Source organism: Pseudochaenichthys georgianus, chromosome 17 (assembly GCF_902827115.2).
Source record: "Pseudochaenichthys georgianus chromosome 17, fPseGeo1.2, whole genome shotgun sequence".
NCBI lineage: Eukaryota > Metazoa > Chordata > Actinopteri > Perciformes > Channichthyidae > Pseudochaenichthys > Pseudochaenichthys georgianus.
This window is the reverse complement of record NC_047519.1, coordinates 31,330,602-31,351,327: the sequence shown is the minus strand read 5'-3', so window position 1 is coordinate 31,351,327 and position 20,726 is coordinate 31,330,602. Positions and strand designations below refer to the sequence as shown.

General features: G+C 40.3%; 1 protein-coding gene across 3 annotated transcripts; it reads left to right on the top strand.

Moving 5' to 3' along the window:
• Nucleotides 1–760: 760 nt before the first annotated feature.
• On the top strand, nt 761–20,645 carry lrrcc1 (leucine rich repeat and coiled-coil centrosomal protein 1). 3 transcript variants are annotated; one of them, XM_034105018.1, is made up of 19 exons: nt 761–1,120; nt 1,560–1,765; nt 1,902–1,967; nt 2,069–2,236; nt 4,410–4,576; nt 5,434–5,625; nt 6,450–6,643; nt 8,365–8,539; nt 10,258–10,406; nt 12,086–12,290; nt 12,795–12,934; nt 13,405–13,606; nt 14,138–14,323; nt 15,182–15,356; nt 17,862–18,025; nt 18,701–18,909; nt 18,993–19,130; nt 20,209–20,344; nt 20,429–20,645. In XM_034105018.1, exons 1-19 carry the CDS (start codon nt 1,077–1,079, stop codon nt 20,537–20,539), a joined length of 3,027 nt encoding a protein of 1,008 aa, XP_033960909.1. In that variant the 5' UTR covers nt 761–1,076; the 3' UTR covers nt 20,540–20,645. The 3 variants fall into 3 exon arrangements, with proteins under 3 accessions (XP_033960909.1, XP_033960910.1, XP_033960911.1); XM_034105019.2 differs by lacking the exon at nt 20,429–20,645 and having other exon boundaries at nt 18,993–19,050; nt 20,209–20,316; XM_034105020.2 differs by lacking the exons at nt 761–1,120; nt 1,560–1,765; nt 1,902–1,967; nt 4,410–4,576 and having other exon boundaries at nt 2,114–2,236.
• The last annotated feature ends 81 nt before the right edge of the window (nt 20,646–20,726 follow it).

The window sequence follows — 20,726 nt, the reverse complement described above, 5'->3', positions numbered from 1 at the left end:
TCATCAGCTAAAGTTCTTCCAACTTGGTATTTGGCGGTGAAATTGAATTTGACTTTTTTCCATTCACACTATTTACTGGATAGAATAAGTCACATAATTTCTACACTGTGGTAATGCTACTTTTAGTACATAGTGCTTTTTTTAAATGTATTATAATAATAAGGCTCAGTCATCTCTGATCACACCGAATTGCAGGTAGCTATTGCCTGAGATCACATGATGTGGTCTTGTTACATGTGCCAAGTGCAAGTACTGACTTAGGTACAAAAGCTTTTATGTGCGCAGCTCCTCTTGCTTGGAACAGTCTTCAAAAATAATTGAAACTGAGCAATTTGGTTCCACTGCATGTTTTTAAAGCTCGGATAGGTGAAATGCTCTTTGCTAGGCCTACTGTTGGTACTTGTAAATGTCGATAGGTACGTACATGTAGCCCTGTAAATATGATGAATGATGTCCTTTATTGTTTTATGTTGTTTTATGTTTCATGTGTAACCTACTTGCTGCTGCAGGTCTCCCTTGAAAAATAGATCAATTGGGACCTGGTTAAATAAAGGTTTGACATTAAATAAAATATATAATATATACTTTTTTAATAAACATGATCCTAATTGTATTATCATTTTTTTCGTCTTTGTATTCGAGAAAGAGTTAGAAAAAACGAAAAAAAAGAAACTAAAACTAAAGTAAAAGAGTAAAAAACCCGGATGTGTGTCCGTTAACTATGTCACCGGAAGTACGGCACCAGAAGCGGCTAGTTCAACTCGACAGAAGAGAGGCTAACAACAACAACACATGTTTTAACGAGCTCACAACTGCTTCTTTGATACAATATAATAATTATAGATATAGTTAAAAAGACAACACTTGCTGATTGTCCCAGCGTGTATAACTGTGCTTTGTAAATATGTTGTCTACTTAGCTATATCGCTGTAAACTTGTGCTAGGCTGCTAGGAAAACGTAGCTTTAGATTTGACAACATGATGATAATTGTTCTAGCTTCCATACGTCACATTTGACGGTTATGCTATCTTCAGTACAAACGGCATAATAACGGTTAACGCTGCATGTCGTCGTCATGGGAGACAAGGAGCTGAGTCTTATTGACAAAAATATAATAAGGTAACGTTATTAACGTCTCATCACTGCTATTCTTTTAAAACTCGTTTTAATGAAAACTTGCTCACTTTATTCATCATAATTTAGCCAAATAAAAGTCCATAATAATCAGTAAAAGTAGCAATAGATGAGAAGACGGGAAGCTAATCTGAAAAAATCATAATCACTGAAGCAATGTTCTTGTTAAATGTGTGGAAAGGCCGTTTTTTCTGTGTCTATATAAGTAAACTGGATGCCTTTTGTGTCAAGACATTTGAATATCTCCCCTTGAGCTTTCAAAGTGTGTGGAAGGTATTTTTTTACACTTTATGGGACAACAATTGGAATGATTGTCATCATTTTGCTGCAAATATTGGAAAACCTTTCCTACAGAGCATGAGGTCAGGTCACAAAGCAAAAGTGTTTTTCTTTTATGGTAAATCTGTTGTTTCTTACTTTGTAGCTTGCTGGATGTCCCCCTGCGTCCCACTGTAACTTCCCTGAATCTGCACTGTAATCACATCCCAGGGATCGAGGGCCTGACCTCAGCATGGCACCTGCGCCACTTAGACCTTTCCTCCAATTGCATTTCTAGGATTGAGGGTCTAAGCTCCCTTACTTCCCTGAGGACTTTAAATGTATCCTGTAACTTAATCACGAAGGTTGAAGGTGAGTCTTTAGTCGCACATTTTTCTCTGACGATTAATATTTTATGGGTTTTCTTCTCCAAGTAATAACTCTTAATTATAAACTCTATGAGGTGTATAATCACTCAGTTGTTAATATCCCCTCCCTTTTATCTCAGGACTGAATGGCCTCGTGAACCTAACGAGATTAAACTTGTCCTACAATCAGATAAACAACCTCACTGGTGAGTTTAAAAAGGACTGAACAGACTTTTCTTTTTCTACCCTCAAATAAAAACACACTTACCTGTAAGTGACATGTCAATGCTGTTGATGTCTTCATTAGGGTTACTCTATCTTCATGGAACGGGATACAAGCTGAAACAGCTCAGTCTCCATAGCAACAACCTCGACAACATCGATCACGTCCTGCAGTGCCTGCTGGGATCGCAAAGTTTAAGAGAGGTCACTTTGAGCCAGGATGGCAGAGACAACGCTGTGTGTAGGTTGCCAGGTAAGACATGAAGAGCTTATTTTTGCAGTAATTAGTACTTGGTACTAGGGATGGGTATCGTTTGAAATGTATCAATTCCGATTCCGGTTCTGCTTATCGATTCCGGTTCTTATCGATTCCCCGTTTCGATTCCAAAATTGTAAAAGAAAGAGGTCAAACGTTTAGATAACAAAAATGTCTTTATTCTTTTAAGCTTTAACTGACATTTTTACAAATAAAAAATATACATGCAATACAAATGTGTTGCACAATAGCTGTGCTTTATTTTAACTGAGCTATGCCTGTGGTAAGCTATTAACAGGCATTACACTGTGCCTTGTCTTTTTCTTTCTTAGTGTAGTGGAGCCTCACTTTAGAGCGTTTACCGCGATCCATCTTTGGTGTTATGAAGTGACTGAGCTCGTGAACTGTCTACGGGAGGGCAGGGGGAGCCTCGCTTCGGTGCAATTGTGGACCTCTGTCGCCTGTCAGCGCAACTTACATGATGCCGTTTAAAAGAATGAAGGGCGGTGCCGGCCGTCAGCGGCCCGCCGACGACCGGCCGTTCTGTGATTCTCCAGAACACACAGATGGCCAGTCTGCCCTTACCCTGTATTCCACCGGGTCACCGCGGCGCAGACAGACCCGGTGGAATACAGGGTCTACCGTGTTTAGGAACCGTTAAGCAGAAGTACAATTGTGTATTTTGTATGGGTACACGGTACCCGACATTTTCTTATGGGTTCTCATCTGGAACCGAGTTTCGGTTCCCAACCCTACTTGGGACTGTTATTTTACTTAACTTTTAATAATAATTGGCCTTTTACAGATAAACTGTATAAGTAATTGCTAATTGATATGCTAAGACTCTCATGGTCATCCAAGCCGAAATGACATGTGTTTATATATATTATACATGATTATATATATTACTCTCCAGTAATTTTGTTTACCTAGTTAAAACAAAAATCGAGTCTAGATTTCTGCTGCAGGCTGAGGACCCTCCTTTGTAGATTGCTCTTCAGCAGCCCATATAGCATATATTCATTCCTATTTTGAAAAAAACAGCACTGAACAAGCTTGCAGGTTGTTTTGTTGTTGTTTAAAGGCATCTAATTCTGAATACTCTTGTTATAAATTGCTTAGGAGAAATGCATGAGCCAACATAATTGATTGATTGATTGATAATGTAATATCATGTCAAAAGATTAACAACCCTGCATAAAACATGACCTTTCTAAAGGCAATAAAGCTGAGTTTCCTGTTAACAACGTGCAGATTGAACTCTATGGTCCTTTTGTAGCTTTGTGTTTTCTATTCTGTTTGCCACTTCTCAATCACGGCAGACTAAAGACGAGGAACACCTCTCAATCGATCAGCATGAAAAACAACCACCTCCATTACAAACTCCAAATCAGTTTGAACACCATTGTGACGGTAGATTTGATTATTTATGCTATTCAATTAATTATAATGTTTAAACTGACAGCTTGAGTGTACAGAAAATATGTTACGCCTTAGACAATGAATAAATGTAATAACAGACATCTTCACAGTTTTTGCTATCAACAACCCTTTTACATCTCTCTCTGTTGTTTTTGATGCGACTCCGACGAATCCTACAGGATAACGCATACATCTCCCCTTGTATTGCCAGTAATGAAAGCACAATGAAAATCAGTGGTAGACACATTGACAGCACAGCTCCTGCTAATAATTACTGAGACGTATTTATATCTCCATGCATCTTATGCCTGTGTCTTTTCATTTAATCTTGACTGAAGATATATCAATTAAAAAATCGTTCCAGTGTTTTCCTATAAGTTATGCTGTGCACCCATTATCCTTGTCTTCCTGCTCATAAGTAATGCATGGCAGCAGCGTTTGAAAGTACGTGTTTAAATCCATGAGGGCACACTTAAAGCATTTTTACAACCCTTGCTGTCAATATGCGATGGTTCACTCATATCAGAGGTGCTCAGTTCTCATTTAGTGAGGCGCATCAATAGTGCATGTGAGGATAGCACAGGTTATTTGTTTGGATATAGATGATTTGATTGTGTGCAGCATAACACCTGATGTTTTAACCAAGCCTGGTGTTACAATACTTAATAATGGTGTATTTTTGGACAGCCTTGCAGCTCTAGTCTGGTCAGGTTTTTTTAATGTATAGCGTCTGTGTGTCTGTCTGCAGGTTACAGGGAGATTGTTATTCAGTCCTTGCCACAGATCTCTTCTCTGGATGGTCTGGACAGGTTTGGAAATGCATCAGCTGGAGGTCTCGGAAGTCCCTTTGATATCCCCGGTCTGGAAGACTATGTGGACCTCTTAATGTCCTCAGATACTAGTCACAACGAAGCGGTAATTTATGATGCTATACTACCATTATTGGCATTATTAGAGACAGACAGACAGACAGACAGACAGACAGACACCTCAAATTGGATTTTGAATAGCGGATATGAAGGTCACTTTTTAAATTAAGTTTTGTGAACAAGCTTAAAATTATGAATTGCCTGGTAGTGGCAAGGATCAAAGAGAGAGAGCACCCACTCTGACGGATAAACTGTCTTCTTATTTATTGTGAGCAAAACTGAAATGCATTTGGTTTTGCCTAATAAAAATAAGAGGACAATTTATCTGTGAGTTCTGTATTTATGATCCTTCCAACCAACGTTTTTTTATATTTTACAATACAAATGGACAAAAGCACCAAGTGCAGGGTACTAAATGAAATGTGCCACATTTAGAACAAACTCTGTGTCTACTGTACATATACATTTACTTCTTAACACTAAAGAAGCTTCCTGTTAAAAATAATTAAACCCTTTACATTGTGAGACATCAGAAAAATGAATCCAAAATTCATATTTGACTGACTTTTATTCCACATCTGTATTTTTGCAAATTAGATGTTGCTGTCCTCACACTTTCCCAAAGTGCTAACAGAAAAAAAGTTGGTGTATTACTGAAGGTGTTTGGGTGACTTGACCATCGTTATGTGAAGTGATAGTGCTGGTCATAGCGTGCAGTATCACTCTGTAGCCCAGGTAGTTGTTGTTAATAGCAGATTCCCAATGGTCAATTAATTTCTGGAATAATGTGTGATTTAGTGTCTTAATCCAGGGTAGTGAACATTATGGAATCCAGTCTCCTAAAAGAAAGCCACAGTGCATAACCTCTAAAGGGAAAAAAGCTAATTTAAGTTCCCGTTGCAGGTTAGAGAGGACGTCCATCTCACCACACCCCGTATCGATGAGGTGCTGAACCAGTTTCGTCAACGGATTGCCTCCGAAGTGATCACAGATCCAGTTGCACAGGTTCCCTCGCTTGTGGCCGATCCAGCAGACCCAGTTAATGAACAACGCATAAGGAAACTGGAGCACCAGGTCTCCCAGCTCATCCAGAAGGTGCCCATTTAACACTGCTGAAATATAAGTCAATGATTAAGAAGCATTTGTGTGAGGCATACAGCGAGGTGAGAGAAGTTAAAGAAGTATTTCTGAACATCTTAGAGGGCTCTTTTTCCAAACAGGATATAAATCACATGAACGGTTAAGTATTTGTGTTGTCACCACATTTATTATATCTTTAGTGAGGACTTCTTGAATTTTAATAATCATTAAATCAATGTTTATTAGCATGTAGACCAGGGGTGTCAAACTCAAGGCCCGGGGGCCAAATCCGGCCCGTGACTTAATTTCATGCGGCCCCACAAGAGCTTGCAAAGAATATAATATGTTTATTATACGGTTACATGCCGATTTACAGAAGCACGTTGCCCATAAACTACATGTTCCACAATGCATCTCAAATTTGACTTTTTTCTTAGAATTTTACTTTTTTTCAAAATGTCACTTCCTTTTTTTTGAGTTTGACTTTTTTTCCATAATTTGGCTTTTCTTTTTAAATCATTTTGTGACATGCGCACTGAAGAGACTTGCAATTATTTGCCCTAGACATCTGCTTTCAGACGTAGTTAGTTATGTAGTTATTACCCTATCCGATAATAATCCAATGCAGAGGCAATAATGTAATATAATACATTATTTTAAATATATTAAAATGATGTATATATGTATTTTTATATAGTCTTAAAGTTACAACTGGCCCGTTGAGTGCAACTATAATGCTAATGTGGCCTGCGATGAAGCATTATGACACCACTGATGTAGACGATTTTTTTGTTTTCATCCAGACACATATAATGAGTATTTGTGTGATGTTTACTCAGGTCCCTACAGGTGACACATCTAGTAGCTGTACTGTGGCGACAGCACAGAAAGCCAAGAGGGACACAGACCGCACTTCAGAGAGTGAGTGTGACAGCGGGAAGGAAAACAGGAGGCGCACCAGGATCCCCAAACATCGAAGCAGCATTACATCAAGAACGACCTCCAAAGAAGCCAAGGGCCGAAGATCAGACAGGTGATTCTGCAGCTGCTTATCTCCGCACAAAACAGAGGTTTCAGCTTTCAGGTTCACTACTCTGTAATGAGAGTCATTTGTTTTGTGGCCTGGTTGACATGTACTCCCTGATTCTTTAATAGTAGTTTACTGTCATCCACACAACGCACACAATTACTAAGATCTCTTTGTTAAAAGGAAAACTTTTATGTTGATGTCCAATCAGTTTATGGTAATGGTAGTCCATTGAACAATACATTTTTCAGTGCGGGAATAAATGTATTGTAGGGATGTAACGATATATCGAATATCGCGATATCGCGGTAAATAAATGTCTCAATATACCGTCATGAGACTGACAAAATCGACCGCGATTTAAAAAAAAAAAAAAATTATAATTTTTTTTTTTAAACCTTTATTTAACCAGATGGTCCCATTGAGATCATCGATCTCTTTTTCAAGAGAGACCTGTCCAACATGGCAGCTAGTAGGTTACAACCATGGTTACAACAACAGATGAGATAACACAAAAGGACATTGTATTTACAGGGCTACATGTACATACCTAGAGACATTGACAAGTACCAACAGTATATTTATATCTCGCTCTGTCAATAAGCCTCACCTTCTTGGAAAAAACTGTATTGTTTTTGAAGTGTTGGAGACACAATGCACAGTTTGACCCACTGCTGTCACCCATGGACAAAGCATATCTCTCTGTCCCAGCAACATCAGTACCAAGCAAGAGAGTTTTTTCCACAGCAGGGGATTTTGTAAACGCCCAAACATCCCAGCTTCTACCTGGAAATGTGGACATGCTCATATTCCTAAAAACCTGTCTGATAATGCTGAGTTAGTGAGTTAGAGTTGAGTTACTTGAAAAACTAAAGTGAAACATGATTTATTTTATTGCAGGGTCTGATTATTATATTGTTGACACTTTAAAATACTACTAACATGCTGTACAAATCAGATTTATTTTTCAATATCGCGATAAATATCGTACCGTGGACTTTGTATCGCGATATTATCGTACCGTGAGTTTTTGGTATCGTTACATCCCTAATGTATTGTGTGAGAAAGCTGAGTTCTCCTGCTGCAAAGTGTTCTTTATGCTTCCTGCAGAATCGTTTGACATAGTTGGATGCAAGGAAGAGCTTAGGTTTTATTCTCAGTAGACTGGAGGTAGTGCTCAAAAACACAAGAACTCAGCTTTCTCGCTCAATATAGCACTTAATGAATTGCTTCAGTTAACTACATTTACCATCAACACTTAATTTTAAGCTCTATTAGACACTAACCTTTGATTAAAGATAATCAAATTCATGTATCACATATCACCAGGTATTTTAGGATTTAGAATTTCCTTTCTAAGCTGGATGGTGCTGATACATGTTCTTCTCTAAGCGATGTGGTAAACTTCCTCCTCTCTGGTAGAAATTACAACTGTCATCTCACTGCCATGATTAACGGCCATGCCTTTATGGTCTACCCCCTCATCTTGCTTCATCAGCCGCTGCTGACACGTGCTCAGTATCCAGTTATTTCACTTAAGTGCCCAACTGTCCTTAAGGGCAAGGTGATTTTAAAATATTATCTCCAGCTTAAATTCAAAGTTGTTCAAACTTTACCTTCCTATAAAAGTGAGCAGGTTGTCTGCTTTGACCTTTATCGAGCCAGACGTTAGCTTGAGGGCTTTTTAGAATCCATTTTACAATACCTGTGATTTGTTTTATGTGCAGCGATCAGGAGAATCATAAACAGAGGAGTTCAAAGTCTGCCGAGGGTCTCAGAAGGAAGACTGGTGGCGCAGGAGGGAAAGACAAAGCAGGGCCGATGAGGAGGGGAGCAGTGAGAGCTGCGAAGGCCTCAGGCGATGTGAAGACCAAGTCCACTGAAGAGGAGGAAACCTACAGGGTACGGCATGGAGATGCTGCCGTCTGAAGGCAGTTTATTTCTTATTGGATGAATGTAATGTGGAAAAGGTTATGACTTCGCAGAATAGGGATGTAAACATCCTCTGGGTATTTTTACCCGCACCGCTGTGAAAGAATACTTGTTTTCGGTTTCTTTGTTTGACAGAAAGCTATTACACAATAACATGCACATTCAGGGACAGAATAAAAGATTCAAAAAACGACATTAACATCTTTCTTCAACTTTTTTCCCTTTCAAAGGTAATTCTATTTATTCATTTTAGAAAACTACATCCCAGTGTTTCCAAGGATACGTCCATAATATATTATTTAACGCATACTTATCACTCCCGGAGTCAAACAACTGTCTGGATGAAAATCAAACCATGTATACAATAGATAGATAGAATAGATAGTAAGCAAAAATATTCAGTTTTCCACACATTCTTCTTTTATGTTAAAACCTGATCACTACATTACCCACAATGCAGCTTGACCGCAAACAGTTATGTCAGATTTTTTAGTGTGTTATGCTAGTAGCCGCTAATGCTAGCCTCAAGCAGAGATGAGGAGTGGGCTACAGAGATCTGATAAAAAAATGGAGGCAATTTATCAGATTTCCCGCTGCGGCTTGTCGATCTACAGATGTTTAATAAAGCACATATGTAGTTTCAATCAATCAAACTCACTTTATGGCACCGTTCTTACTGGTAAGTGCAGTTCAAAGTGCTCGACCGAAGACTGACGAGTGAAAATAAGACAGAAAAAGTACAGACCATGAAAACATCCAAAAAGACTAAAACAATACACACTGAGACCAATTCATGCAAGAAATTAAAGATACATTAGAAAGCTTTCGAAGCTATACAAAATGTAATAGTAGTAGTAAAACAGTGTGAAATAAAAACTACTTCACTGAAATAAATTTGAGTACACCTGTAAACAGACTTGGAGTGGAGTTCTTCTTTCTTCTTATCAGTATTGTCCATAGCAACGTACTGATACTGCAAAAGAACATTAACATGTATTGCTCATACCCTTGATATAGAATCGAAAGGATGAAACCCTCTTTAATTGTCACACATCAGGGCTGAACCATTAATCGATTATCAAATCATTATCAATTATTATTTTCTTCTTGTGTGTCAGTCATCCACACCAATCAGAAGTGCTGTGCTCCACATGTACCAGCCATTGTTAAGCAATCAGAAGTAGCCCATGATAGAAGGTGATAGACAGATTGATCCAATCACCTGCCAAGTGCTTTTGAAAGTGCCTGCCCTTTCCAAATGGCTTCCAATGGAGCTTTAGATGCTTTGGTGAAACAAAGCATCTGAGTCAGGTTAGTAATGCTCCATCACATGTTTCTATTACAGGGTGAATCTTAAACTGAAGCTTGACTTTAAAGCAACCCAACGGAGGTTTCATGTAAGTTTAGTTCTTTCACTCGTAGCTCTGGCTGCGGGGGTGCTAGAGACGGGAGCACGTTGATGCGACCTTCCTAGCCGGAGATATGGCCGCATTTTACAATAAACTTCCGTTGGGTCGCTTAAAAACAAATATCGCAAATCGAATCGCAATATCTGTCAGAAAAATCGCAATTAGATTATTTCCCCAAATCGTGCAGCCCTCTCACACATACATGCAAACCGCGCAAAGGCATGACATTTGACCCCTGAATTTAACCCATGTGTGTTTTTGTTTATGTCCATTGGTCAGACTATTGTGGAAGAGCGTGACCAGGAAAGGGAGAGGCGTTGGAAGGCTGAGCAGGCTGCGAGGAAACTCACCGAGGATCTAAAGTGCCTGCAGACAAAAGTCAGCGAGGAAAAAGACCTGCAGAGCATGGCCCTGCACACCACCGACAGGTAAGAGGGAAACTGGATGGACGCACAGATGTTTGCAAACAAACGGTGCAGTAGCTCTAAAGCAGATGTCTTGATGAAAAGGGATAATCAAACGTGTCTCTGTGGATTTGAGTTGTCAACCACATAATGGATTCTCATCTATTTCCGCCCTCTTCATCTTTTCTATTGTCTCTCCTGAGACCAATGCCCGCTGCCTGTCTCATTCTTGAACAATGAGTATCCATCCCACCACTTAATATCCTCTTTCTCATTGTCCCGTAGCCTCTTACGAAATCAAGCACACAATTTGCACTCCATTATTCCAAAATCTTAAAGGGATAGTTTAGATGTTTTGAAGTTGAATGAGGTACTTATCCATATTTCCTAAAGTAGAAGATAATCATCACGGCAATCATTTGGAGAACCAGACCGAACCAGCACAGGAACTAAGCACTGCAGCAGAATCTATGTTAGCCACCTAAAGAGACATCTGTGTTCACTATCAGTTTAAGGGTTCATTATTTATAGAAAATGTACCCTTTTCCCCTTTTTGTCAGACCAAACACGTTTAAGCTATTTTATGTGATCTTTCTTTTGAAAATCAGTGTTAGAACTTAGAATCCATTTAATAAGCCCCACTTGAAGCTGCTTGAAGCCCCCTGGGGGCCCGCCTCACCCTTTTAAAACCTTTGCCCTATTTTCCAATGTTAACAAAAGGGAATTTTCTGTATTCGCCCCTTGAATAAGCCCTGCTCTTAAAATGAAATAGGATCTTCCGTGGCCCAGTCTATACCCTTCTTCCAAGTTTCAGGAACATCAGGTTAAAGGTTTTACTGATGAAGACAAACTAAGACAAAAACATTACCTCCTGGGCGTACCAGAATAACTGATGGAGCTAGTGATAGACAAGCCAACTCGTTTTGTGCTAGGAGTAATGGTTGCTTAAACAGTACTGCAGCAGTACAATGCTTTTGTACTCCCTGCTATTCCTTAGTATGCCTGCAGGTGTCTGCAACAATGAAGCGATTGAGTGTAAAGATCCTTTCCCCACCTAGATATACTTAAATTCCAGAAGGTACAGTTATCTATAATGAAAAACTCCTACATGTGAGAGCCTGGTGTAACTATTCTATGCACTGTTCTTGCTTGCGTCCCACCCTGCCTAGATAAATCTGCTTTATGGTTGTAATTAGAAGCCTGTTGATAAGCGTATGTCAGCTCTATTGCATGAATCAATCTTCACTGTCACTTTGTAATGACAGTGAACACGCCTGATACTGTTTACTCCCTTTCTCATCAGGACAGATTACAGTGAAATGACTCATCAAGGCTAATTTAAAGACGGAGCAACTGTAGGTGCTTGTGCAGTCTTCATAGGTGTCCTGAATACTAAGCCAAGCTAGTTCTCTCCATTCGTTTTCCTTTTCAACAGACTGCCCTTTTGTATTTATATTTCTTTCTTTTCTCATTTACACCATATTTCAGTTTTCTCTCCCTAACATTTTTGACTCTGCTGTTCTGGTAGATTTCTTCAATTTCAGAGGCTATCACATTTTAACAGCAGGCGATAAAACATTAGGGACAATCAAGCGCATCACAACATTGTGCGGTTTCCTATATCAGTCTCTATATGCAGTAAAAACATCATTCAGGGTATTGTACGCTTTTGTACACTCTTATCTTGTGTTCTCCTCGAATAGACTGAAAGAATTGTTGCTGAAGGAGCGATCGGGGCGATCTGAACTGCAGGCTCGGGTGGAGGAGCTGGAGGGGAGGAGTCAGTCCCAGAGCCGGCAGCTGGAGCAGGCCCGCAGCAGTGAAGAGCAGCACAAGACTGCACTGCGCAGACTGGAGGAGAGCATCTCCCAGGGAGACGCTCTCAGGGCTCGCCAGCAGGCTGAGGAGGTACAGGAAGTGGGTCGAAGAAACCCCCACACTTTTGAAACTTACAGTGTAGTGCAAATTCACTCTGGAGCAAGTAGAGTGGAGCATTGGCTGTTGCAGGTGCAGAGCCCAAAATGTGTTTATGGCTACATTTCAAACAGCAGTACCTCGATGTACAATAATACTTTACTCGCTTAAAAATAACGCCATGACAACACCCCAAAATGTCATAGATACATGAAACAAACAAAACAGCATACAAAACCCTTGTTGTAGTTCTCTGAAGCATTCAAAATACTAATTATATCTGTTGTTGCGGTTACAGTCTTGGCTAAGTTTTAGTACTTGACTGTCAAATTGTGCTTTGAGCTGGCAGGTTTGTGATATCATGCTATTTCTGTTCCCTGAACATGGTTACTACAGTAACTCGCTCTGATCTGTCATCACTCCTACACAGTGAATCAATGAGTAAGGCTTCAGTAGAGCTCTGACGGCATTGATTTAAAACTTGCTGACCCTCCTCAGATGAAGCGGCACCAGGAGCTGGAGAACAAGGCAGGGGCTCTGAAGAGAGAGTCGGACATCCTGAGAGCGGCAGTGCGTCAGCACAAAGACAAACTGCAGCAGCTGCATGAGCTGCTGGCGGCCAGGGAGCAGGAGCACAGGTACACCTGGAGGCCTCACTCTGAAACACATGGACGGGGTCATGTGTTGCTTAATATCAACAGTGTTATGGGATGAAAATCAATATTTTTAATCAACTTCGTCCTGTAAGTGTATGAATACCACATTTTCTGCCAATATAAAAATCTGTGTTTCAATAAAATGCCTTTTCAATTGTAACATGAATATTTAACGAGACAAATCAAAAGGACATCTTTCAAAGTTACAGCCTTTTGAGTACAAATTGTTTTACTATAAAAGAACATTGTTTTGTACGATAGACTTGCAAACAGTGAGTTTATCCTTTAAGAATCAAGTTGTTGGGCTATTAAAGAGGGTATTTGTTTTAATAACGGTACTAAAGAAATGTGTTAAACCTAAATTAGGCTTTCCTGTTTGTGTTAAGGCCCTCCTAACCTTTATAAAAAGAGGTCTTATCAACTGTACAATCCTTTTTCACGTTGTCTCACAGAAAACAACTGGATTTGCGGTTGCAGCCCGGCGGGGCAGATTTCCGAGAGGCGGTGGCTAAAGAGGTTGCATCAGTGGAAGAGAGGCATGGCCACAGGGTGCTGGAGCTGCAGGGGAAACTAGAAGAGGGAAGGACACTGTACGCCGCTCTGGAGGACGAGTTTCGCATGGCGCTGACCATCGAGGCTGCTCGCTTCTCTGAGGTCTGCCAAAATACAGACTTAGCTGATTAATGATTACTGGGTCTAGTAAAAGTAAAACGATTGAACTGGAATTGACCCCGGTCGACATGGGCTCGCTTTGATTCTTTTGTTCAGCCCAATGATGAAAGCTGAGATTGAATTAGGGTCATGTGAATCTGGACAAGTAGACTGTGATTGCCACAGGAAGAAAGCTGTACAAAAGGATTGGATATTAATCAATGTTCCCGTTATGCTTACAGGTCTCACTCATACATTCTGCAGAAAATCTCATCTTGTCCTTATTGCTACAACTTGCACAATGTTGTACTTAAAGTGCACTATGTTTGACCTTTAGAAAAGTCTGATTGAGATACAGATTGCCAGCCAAATTTAAACTCGTACTTTAAAACGAAATAGCTTTCTTTAAAGAACCTTTTCTGTCCGAATGTGGTATTGATTGAAAAAAAGGTAGAGTCAGTTAATGCTTCAATCTGTTGAACTCCTCGACTTCTCACTCACATTCTGTCCCCCTTCCTCGCTCTGCTTCTGCAGGTAAAGGACGCTTGTGATCAGATGACTGCAGAGCTGCTGGGGCTCAAGGCGACCCTGGCCCAGTCCCAGCAGAGGGAGAAGAAATCAGCCTCTCTGGTGCAGGAGCTCACAGCCATGGTCAAAGAACAGAAGAACCGCATCACTGATCTCATCAAAGCCAAGAGAGAAGCTGTCACTGCCCTGAAGGTACTGCGCTCAAGTAAAGATGCAGACGGATACATCCGGGGATAAGAAAAGGATCATCTAACCTCTTACTTCATTACCCCTTATATACATTAACACTGGTCAACAACAATCATGTTGATGTGATATGTAGTAATAGAGAAGTAAACCAAAATATCATCAATAATACTCATTATGGGTAAAATGCATTTAAAAGTAGTAAAAAGGTATTCTTGGATATGCATTACCTATGGAATGCAACATCAGGTACCTTGAAAGTATAAATGTCACTGATAATGATCGATATTTAATCAACATAGTAATGTTTACAAGTAAGAACACAATGAGAATACATTAATATAAGGCTGAATGAGCAATATATAGCAAATAAATGATATAGCGAGATTTATACAATGGAAAAAAGCATTTAGTGAGAGAGAAAGTTGTTGTAGTGAAATTGAACAGATGGATGATTTATGACACAGTGCACATGCTAGCGGACTAACTGATATATAAATCTCAAGATATTCGTATACACCCTTCTTCAATAATGAACACATGTAACCATTACCTTTTTTGTTTCTGTTTTTTGTTAATATTTTAATTTGTTGTTTCTTATATTTCCGACTGTAAGAAAGTATGTTAATGTTAAAAAAGGAATTCATTATCTGATCAGGTTTTTCATAAATAAATAATCTAAAAGGTAAAATAGAAATGTCCTGTTATGGTCATCAGTCATTGCCTGGCCACAGATTGTCCAGCCTGAGCCCTCAGGAGCCTTCAGCATGAATACTGGAGCGTCCAGCTGCCTTTCCATCTGTCAGCCGTGACAGATGGCCGTTGATCATTAATACTGTCCGTCTCTGTCTGTCCCTCTGCCAGAGCCGTCTGCATTCCTTGGAAGCAGAGGCAGAGCAGGACCGGCGTCTCAGCCTGCAGCTCGAGCTGCTTAAGAAAGACAAGGGACGACTGTTGTCTCAGCTCACAGCTCAGGAGTCTGTGATCGACGGCCTCAGGGCCGAGAGGAGGATCTGGGGCCAGGAGCTCGCTCAGCAAGGTGGGAGACGTCCAGCACATGATGGTGACTCTGAATGAGCCTTATAGTGCATCGCACACATTCAAACATGAGTACAGGGGGGTATACTACGAAGCAGGATTTTCGCTTAGCCGGCTAACTCGGGGTTTCCGGTCCTACGAAGCTGGTTCTCTTTTTAGCAGGCTAGATCTCCATGGTAACTTATGCTGTGCGGCTAACCTGGGGGGTGTACTACGAATCTAGTTCAACCTATCCTGGATATGTTTTGAGTTAGCCGGTTGGCCTAATCCAAAACAAAGCCGCTCTCGCTAAACTGTCCTACAACGCTGGCGATCAACTCGTTCGCTCAAGCCAGCCGTGTCCTATCTAGTTAGGTGCGCGTTCACATAAAAGGGGTGGTATTTGGAGCATTCGACCAATCACAAACACTGACAGCGCAGCGTCATACTTCCTGAATGAAAAGTCAACCAGCCTATAATATTAGTCAAATATGAAGAAGTTAAACTTTAAACATCCAGGACTCAAACACTTGATCCACCAGGATCAAAGCCACAGAGCTGCACCTGCAAGGTGAATACAGAGTGTTTGAATGCGTACATTAACAGGTTTATGATATCACTGCCCCGTCCAAGACACGAGTGGATCTGACTTTAAATACATTTGACTCGAGTGTTACGTCAACTTAATGTGTTGCTTAAAATAATACTTCTGCATACAGTATGTGACACTGTGAGTGTTGCACGGCCAGATACGGCTCAGCTGACTCAGATAAGGAAATATCTGATACATTATGATGCATGTGATATGATGTGATATGAATGATAATGGGACACATTGACGTCTGCACTCACAGTGCCGCGGACTGTAGGCTACGTAATGTTACTTTGATCCGGTTACTTATGTTGTGGCAGATATTTAAGTAAGCTTTCTTAACGCTAATGTTATAATAGTCAGATTGCTCTGAAGATGGAGGTGATATTCTATTCATGTTCACGTTCACACAGTCGGTGATTTTGGCCGGCCGTCTTTCCTGTATTTCCTCCGCACACTGAGCTCTGATTGGTCAGCAGGCGTGGTGCTTTCGCTGAGTTGATCTCTTATCCTGGAACCTATCCTGCTTCGGAGCACAGACTAGGTTCCAGGATAAATCACCATGGAGATCTAGCCCGCTAAAAAGTGAACCAGCTTCGTAGTACCGGAAATCCCAGAAGTTATCTTGCTAAACAAAAATCCTGCTTCGTAGTATACCCCCCAGGTCGGGAGCAGGTTAGGTTGCAGGCTAAGAGCTCAACTCAGTGAAAGCACCGCCTGCTGACCAATCAGAGCTCAGTGTGCGGAGTTTAAAGCGATCAAGTCATTTTACAGGAGAAAGGAAATACAGAAAAGCTGCCGTCGCAGGAAAGACGGCCGGCAAAAATCACCGACTGTGTGAACGTGAACATTAATAGAATATCACCTCCATCTTCAGAGCAATCTGACTATTATAACATTAGCGTTAAGAAAGCTTACTTAAATATCGGCCACAACATAAGTAACCGGATCAGAGTAACATTAAGTACAGTCCGCGGCATATCACTTCATAATGTATCATATCTCTCCTTATCTGAGTCAGCTGAGCCGTATCTGGCCGTGCAACACTCACAGTGTCACATACTGTATGCAGAAGTATTATTTTAAGCAACACATAAGTTGACGAAACACTCGAGACAAATGTAATTGAAGTCAGATCGTGTTTTAGACGGGGCAGTGATATCATAAACCTGTTAATGTACGCATTCAAACACTTTTTCTTTTGCCAGCTGTATTCACCTTGCAGGTGCAGCTCTGAGGCTTTGATCCTGGATAAAGTGTTTAAGTCATGGATGTTTAAAGTTTAACTTCTTCATATGTCTAATATTATAGTTTACTTTTCATTCAGGAAGTATGACGCTGCGCTGTCAGTACGCTTATCCATGTTTGTGATTGGTCGAATGCTCCAGATACCACCCTTTTCATGTGAACGCGCACCTAACTAGATAGGACACGGCTGGCTTGAGCGATCCACTTGATAACCCGGGTCGTAGTACCGTTTAGCGAGAGCGCTTATGTTTTGGATTAGGCCAACCGGCTAACTCAAACATATCCAGGTTAGGTTGAACCAGCTTCGTAGTACAGGCCCCAGGTCTTCCTTGAGTCCAACTCTTGGTCATAGGAAGAGTGAGTCACTCTTAAATGTTAACTTAAGAGTCAGTAGAAGGACATTTGAGCTGTTTGGTTAAATACTATATGTGCTGATGTTTTATTTCATCTGTATTAAGTAAAGTCTGTCATCTAGTGGTTATGTGGGAGAAACACACTCAAGCAGGGCATGGTAAATGTACACTGTAGAAAATGCTACGACGGAAAATAATTCTTCATATAGTCAATAAAATGCACTCAAATAAGAAAAAGAAAAGGGATCGAAAAGATACATAATGATAATAGATGTTAAAGTAAAGTTTTATAGATGAGATCTGATTTACAATTGTATGTGTTTCTCTATACTAGGAGCATCCTTGTCTCAGGATCGTGGACGCCTGGAGGCCAGGTTAGAGGTGCTGGGCGCTGAGCTGGAGAGTCAGAAGAAACTGAACGAGAGAGACACTGATGCCCTAAAAATCAAAACCAAAATCATTGATGACCAGACAGAGACCATCCGCAGACTCAAAGAGGTACTTTTAATATTGAAATCACTGAGTTGTTCTAAAACCAAAACCTTGGTCCATCACATCTTATCACTTACTGTACGGAGGCTCAGTCACTGGTACTTTTTCATTTACAAAGCCATGTTGGATAAACTACCATCTCATATCTGCTCCCTGATCTCTCGGCGAATTGAAAGTACGTACTGCCTGAGATCGCATGCTGTGGTTTTATTAAATGTGCCAAGTGCTAGGACTGTCTTAGGGAAGACAGCTTTTAGATGTGCAGCTCCACTAACATGGAACAGTCTGCAACAAGAATGGAAAATTACCAAGCTAGTACCACTACATGTTTTTAAAGCTCGGTTGGATGCTACAAAATCAGATGCTGTTGGTACCTGTACATGTGGTTAGATATGTAAATTGTAATCCGTGTACATTTTGCTGTATGATGTCCTTTTGTTGTTCTGTTGTTATGTCTTCTTGTGGAACCTACTGCTGAAAGTCTCCCTTGAAAAAGAGAGCATTGATCTCAATGGGATTTTACCTGGATAAATAAAGTTTGAAAAAAAAAAGAAAGAACCTGGAACATCCATAGACGTGCGCTTTACAATGAGCTTGTTTGTGTATAGTTATCTGTCGTATTTGTTTTCTTGAGACATGCTTAAGCCATTTCTCTTTCTCCTCTGCCTTCCTGCTATCTAGTCTCTGCAGGAGCGCGATGATCAGACCTGCAGGCTGCGCGATGAGGCGGTCCAGACCCAGAAGCGGTTCCAGAAGCAGCTGGAGGAGGAGACATCTGAGCAGGCGGAGCTGAAGGAGCGGATCGAGCATCTGAGCCTGCGCAAGGAGGAGCTCAAACAGCAGCTGGAGGACAAGGACGCAAAGCTTGAGGAGATCAAAAGAGTTTACAGGCAAGCATCCCATCACGCACATATTAAGACACTTTATGTACAATATACTGACATGGATATATGTCTATCTATTCTTCTATTAGTGATTCCAGTAAGAAGTGGCAGGCGAAGGCCGACGTGCTGACTCGGTTGGAGAGCCAGGTGAAGAGCATGAAGGAGAGCTTTGATTACAAGGAACGCTTGCTGCTCGAAGAAAGAGATAGAGCAATCGAAGCACAAAAGTATGATCAATTACATGAGACAAATATGACGTGTAGTTATCAAGTAAAAGTTCAATATATTTGATAAAATGAACTTATTTTAGCTGTATTTGCATCTCTTTTGTAGAAATACCAATTAGCCTGCATGAAATCAGTCACAAGAAGAATTTTAAAAGCAGTCAAACCTTATAATATATATATATATTTCCATATGTACGATGTGCACATGTTGGTCCAATCCACCTGCTGTGGACAGGTAAGGACAGCCATTCTGCTTTCTTTAATCCTGGAAGAGAGGGAAGTCATTTACACTGTCAAGAAAGCAGTTTAATTGCTTTCATCTAAAGCCTTAAAGCAGGGGTGTCAAACTCAAGGCCCGGGGGCCAAATCCGGCCTGCAACTTCATTGTATGTAGCCCCGCAAGAGCTTGCAAAGAATATAATACGTTTATTATTTGGTCACATGCCACTTTACAGAAGCAGGTTGCCCATAAACTACATGTCCCACAATGCATCTCATTTTGTGACATGTGCACTCAAGAGACTTGCAATTATTTGCCCTGGACTTCTGCTTTCAGACGTAGTTAATTATGAAGTTATTACCCTATCCGATAATAATCCAATGCAGAGGCAATAATGTAATATAATACATTATTTTATGTATATTTATATATGTATATTAATATAGTTACAACCGGCCCTTTGAGTGCAACCATAATACTGATGTGGTCCGCGATGACATTTAGTTTGATACCCCTGCCTTAAAGGACCATACTTTATCTCACTTGGACATTTCCGGGCCAGTAAGCAGTATTTCTTAAATACATGGCTCTTCCATCATTCTACTAAAACACAAAGATAGAGAACTCTGAAGACTATTAATTGTATTTACATGTTAGGTATAAAGTGAAATTATGATCAGGGTGTCTTCGTGCCTTTGATAAAGAGCATGTAACTTATGTCATTTAAAATAAAACATGTTTGTTCGTCAGTGTTTCTTTTCTGGTACCGTCCATCCTAATATCCTGACAAGGCAGTTAGGTCAACATCCTCTTAGTTCCTTTTGTAACATTATGTTTGATCTGTTGTCTGTCTTGCAGAGCTGCAGTAGATAAATTACACTGTGTGGACGATGCATTTCGTCGACAGCTAGAGTCTGGTCAAGCCTCTCATCAAGCTGAGCTGCTACGACTGGCAAATGATAAGCAGAAGAAGATTGAACAAGCCAATCAGAAGGTAAAATATAGACGGTAGGATCGTTTGTATGAGAACCTCATGTTGAACAATTTAAGACAAGTTGTATATCTGTGTCCTCCTCAGGTATATGATGTAGAGGAGGAGATGCGTCAGCTCCTGGAAGAGACGGAAACCACCAAAAGAATTATGGAAGAGAAAATGAAACGTCTCACAAGTGTACTTAAAGACTTTTAACACATGACATGTGACCTCTTTACTGCCATGGCAGCTTTTGAATTTAAACACATTTTTTATTAAACAAGTGTTTTTTTATGTTAAGTTATTTATGTATTTTAGTATATCATGATTTATCTAATAAATTCTCTCTTGAGTATTTTCTTTCTTTTTATTAAAGAACATTTTCGCTAGTACTACGTAATCT

What these genes read in the sequence shown, in the direction of transcription:
- lrrcc1 (XM_034105018.1), top strand. Translation starts at nt 1,077, where the DNA reads ATGGGAGACAAGGAGCTGAGTCTTATTGACAAAAATATAATAAG. An exon ending in ATACTAGTCACAACGAAGCG is followed by an intron (nt 4,577 to 5,433) that starts GTAATTTATGAT and finishes TTCCCGTTGCAG; the next exon opens with GTTAGAGAGGACGTCCATCT. An exon ending in GAGATCAAAAGAGTTTACAG is followed by an intron (nt 18,910 to 18,992) that starts GCAAGCATCCCA and finishes TTCTTCTATTAG; the next exon opens with TGATTCCAGTAAGAAGTGGC.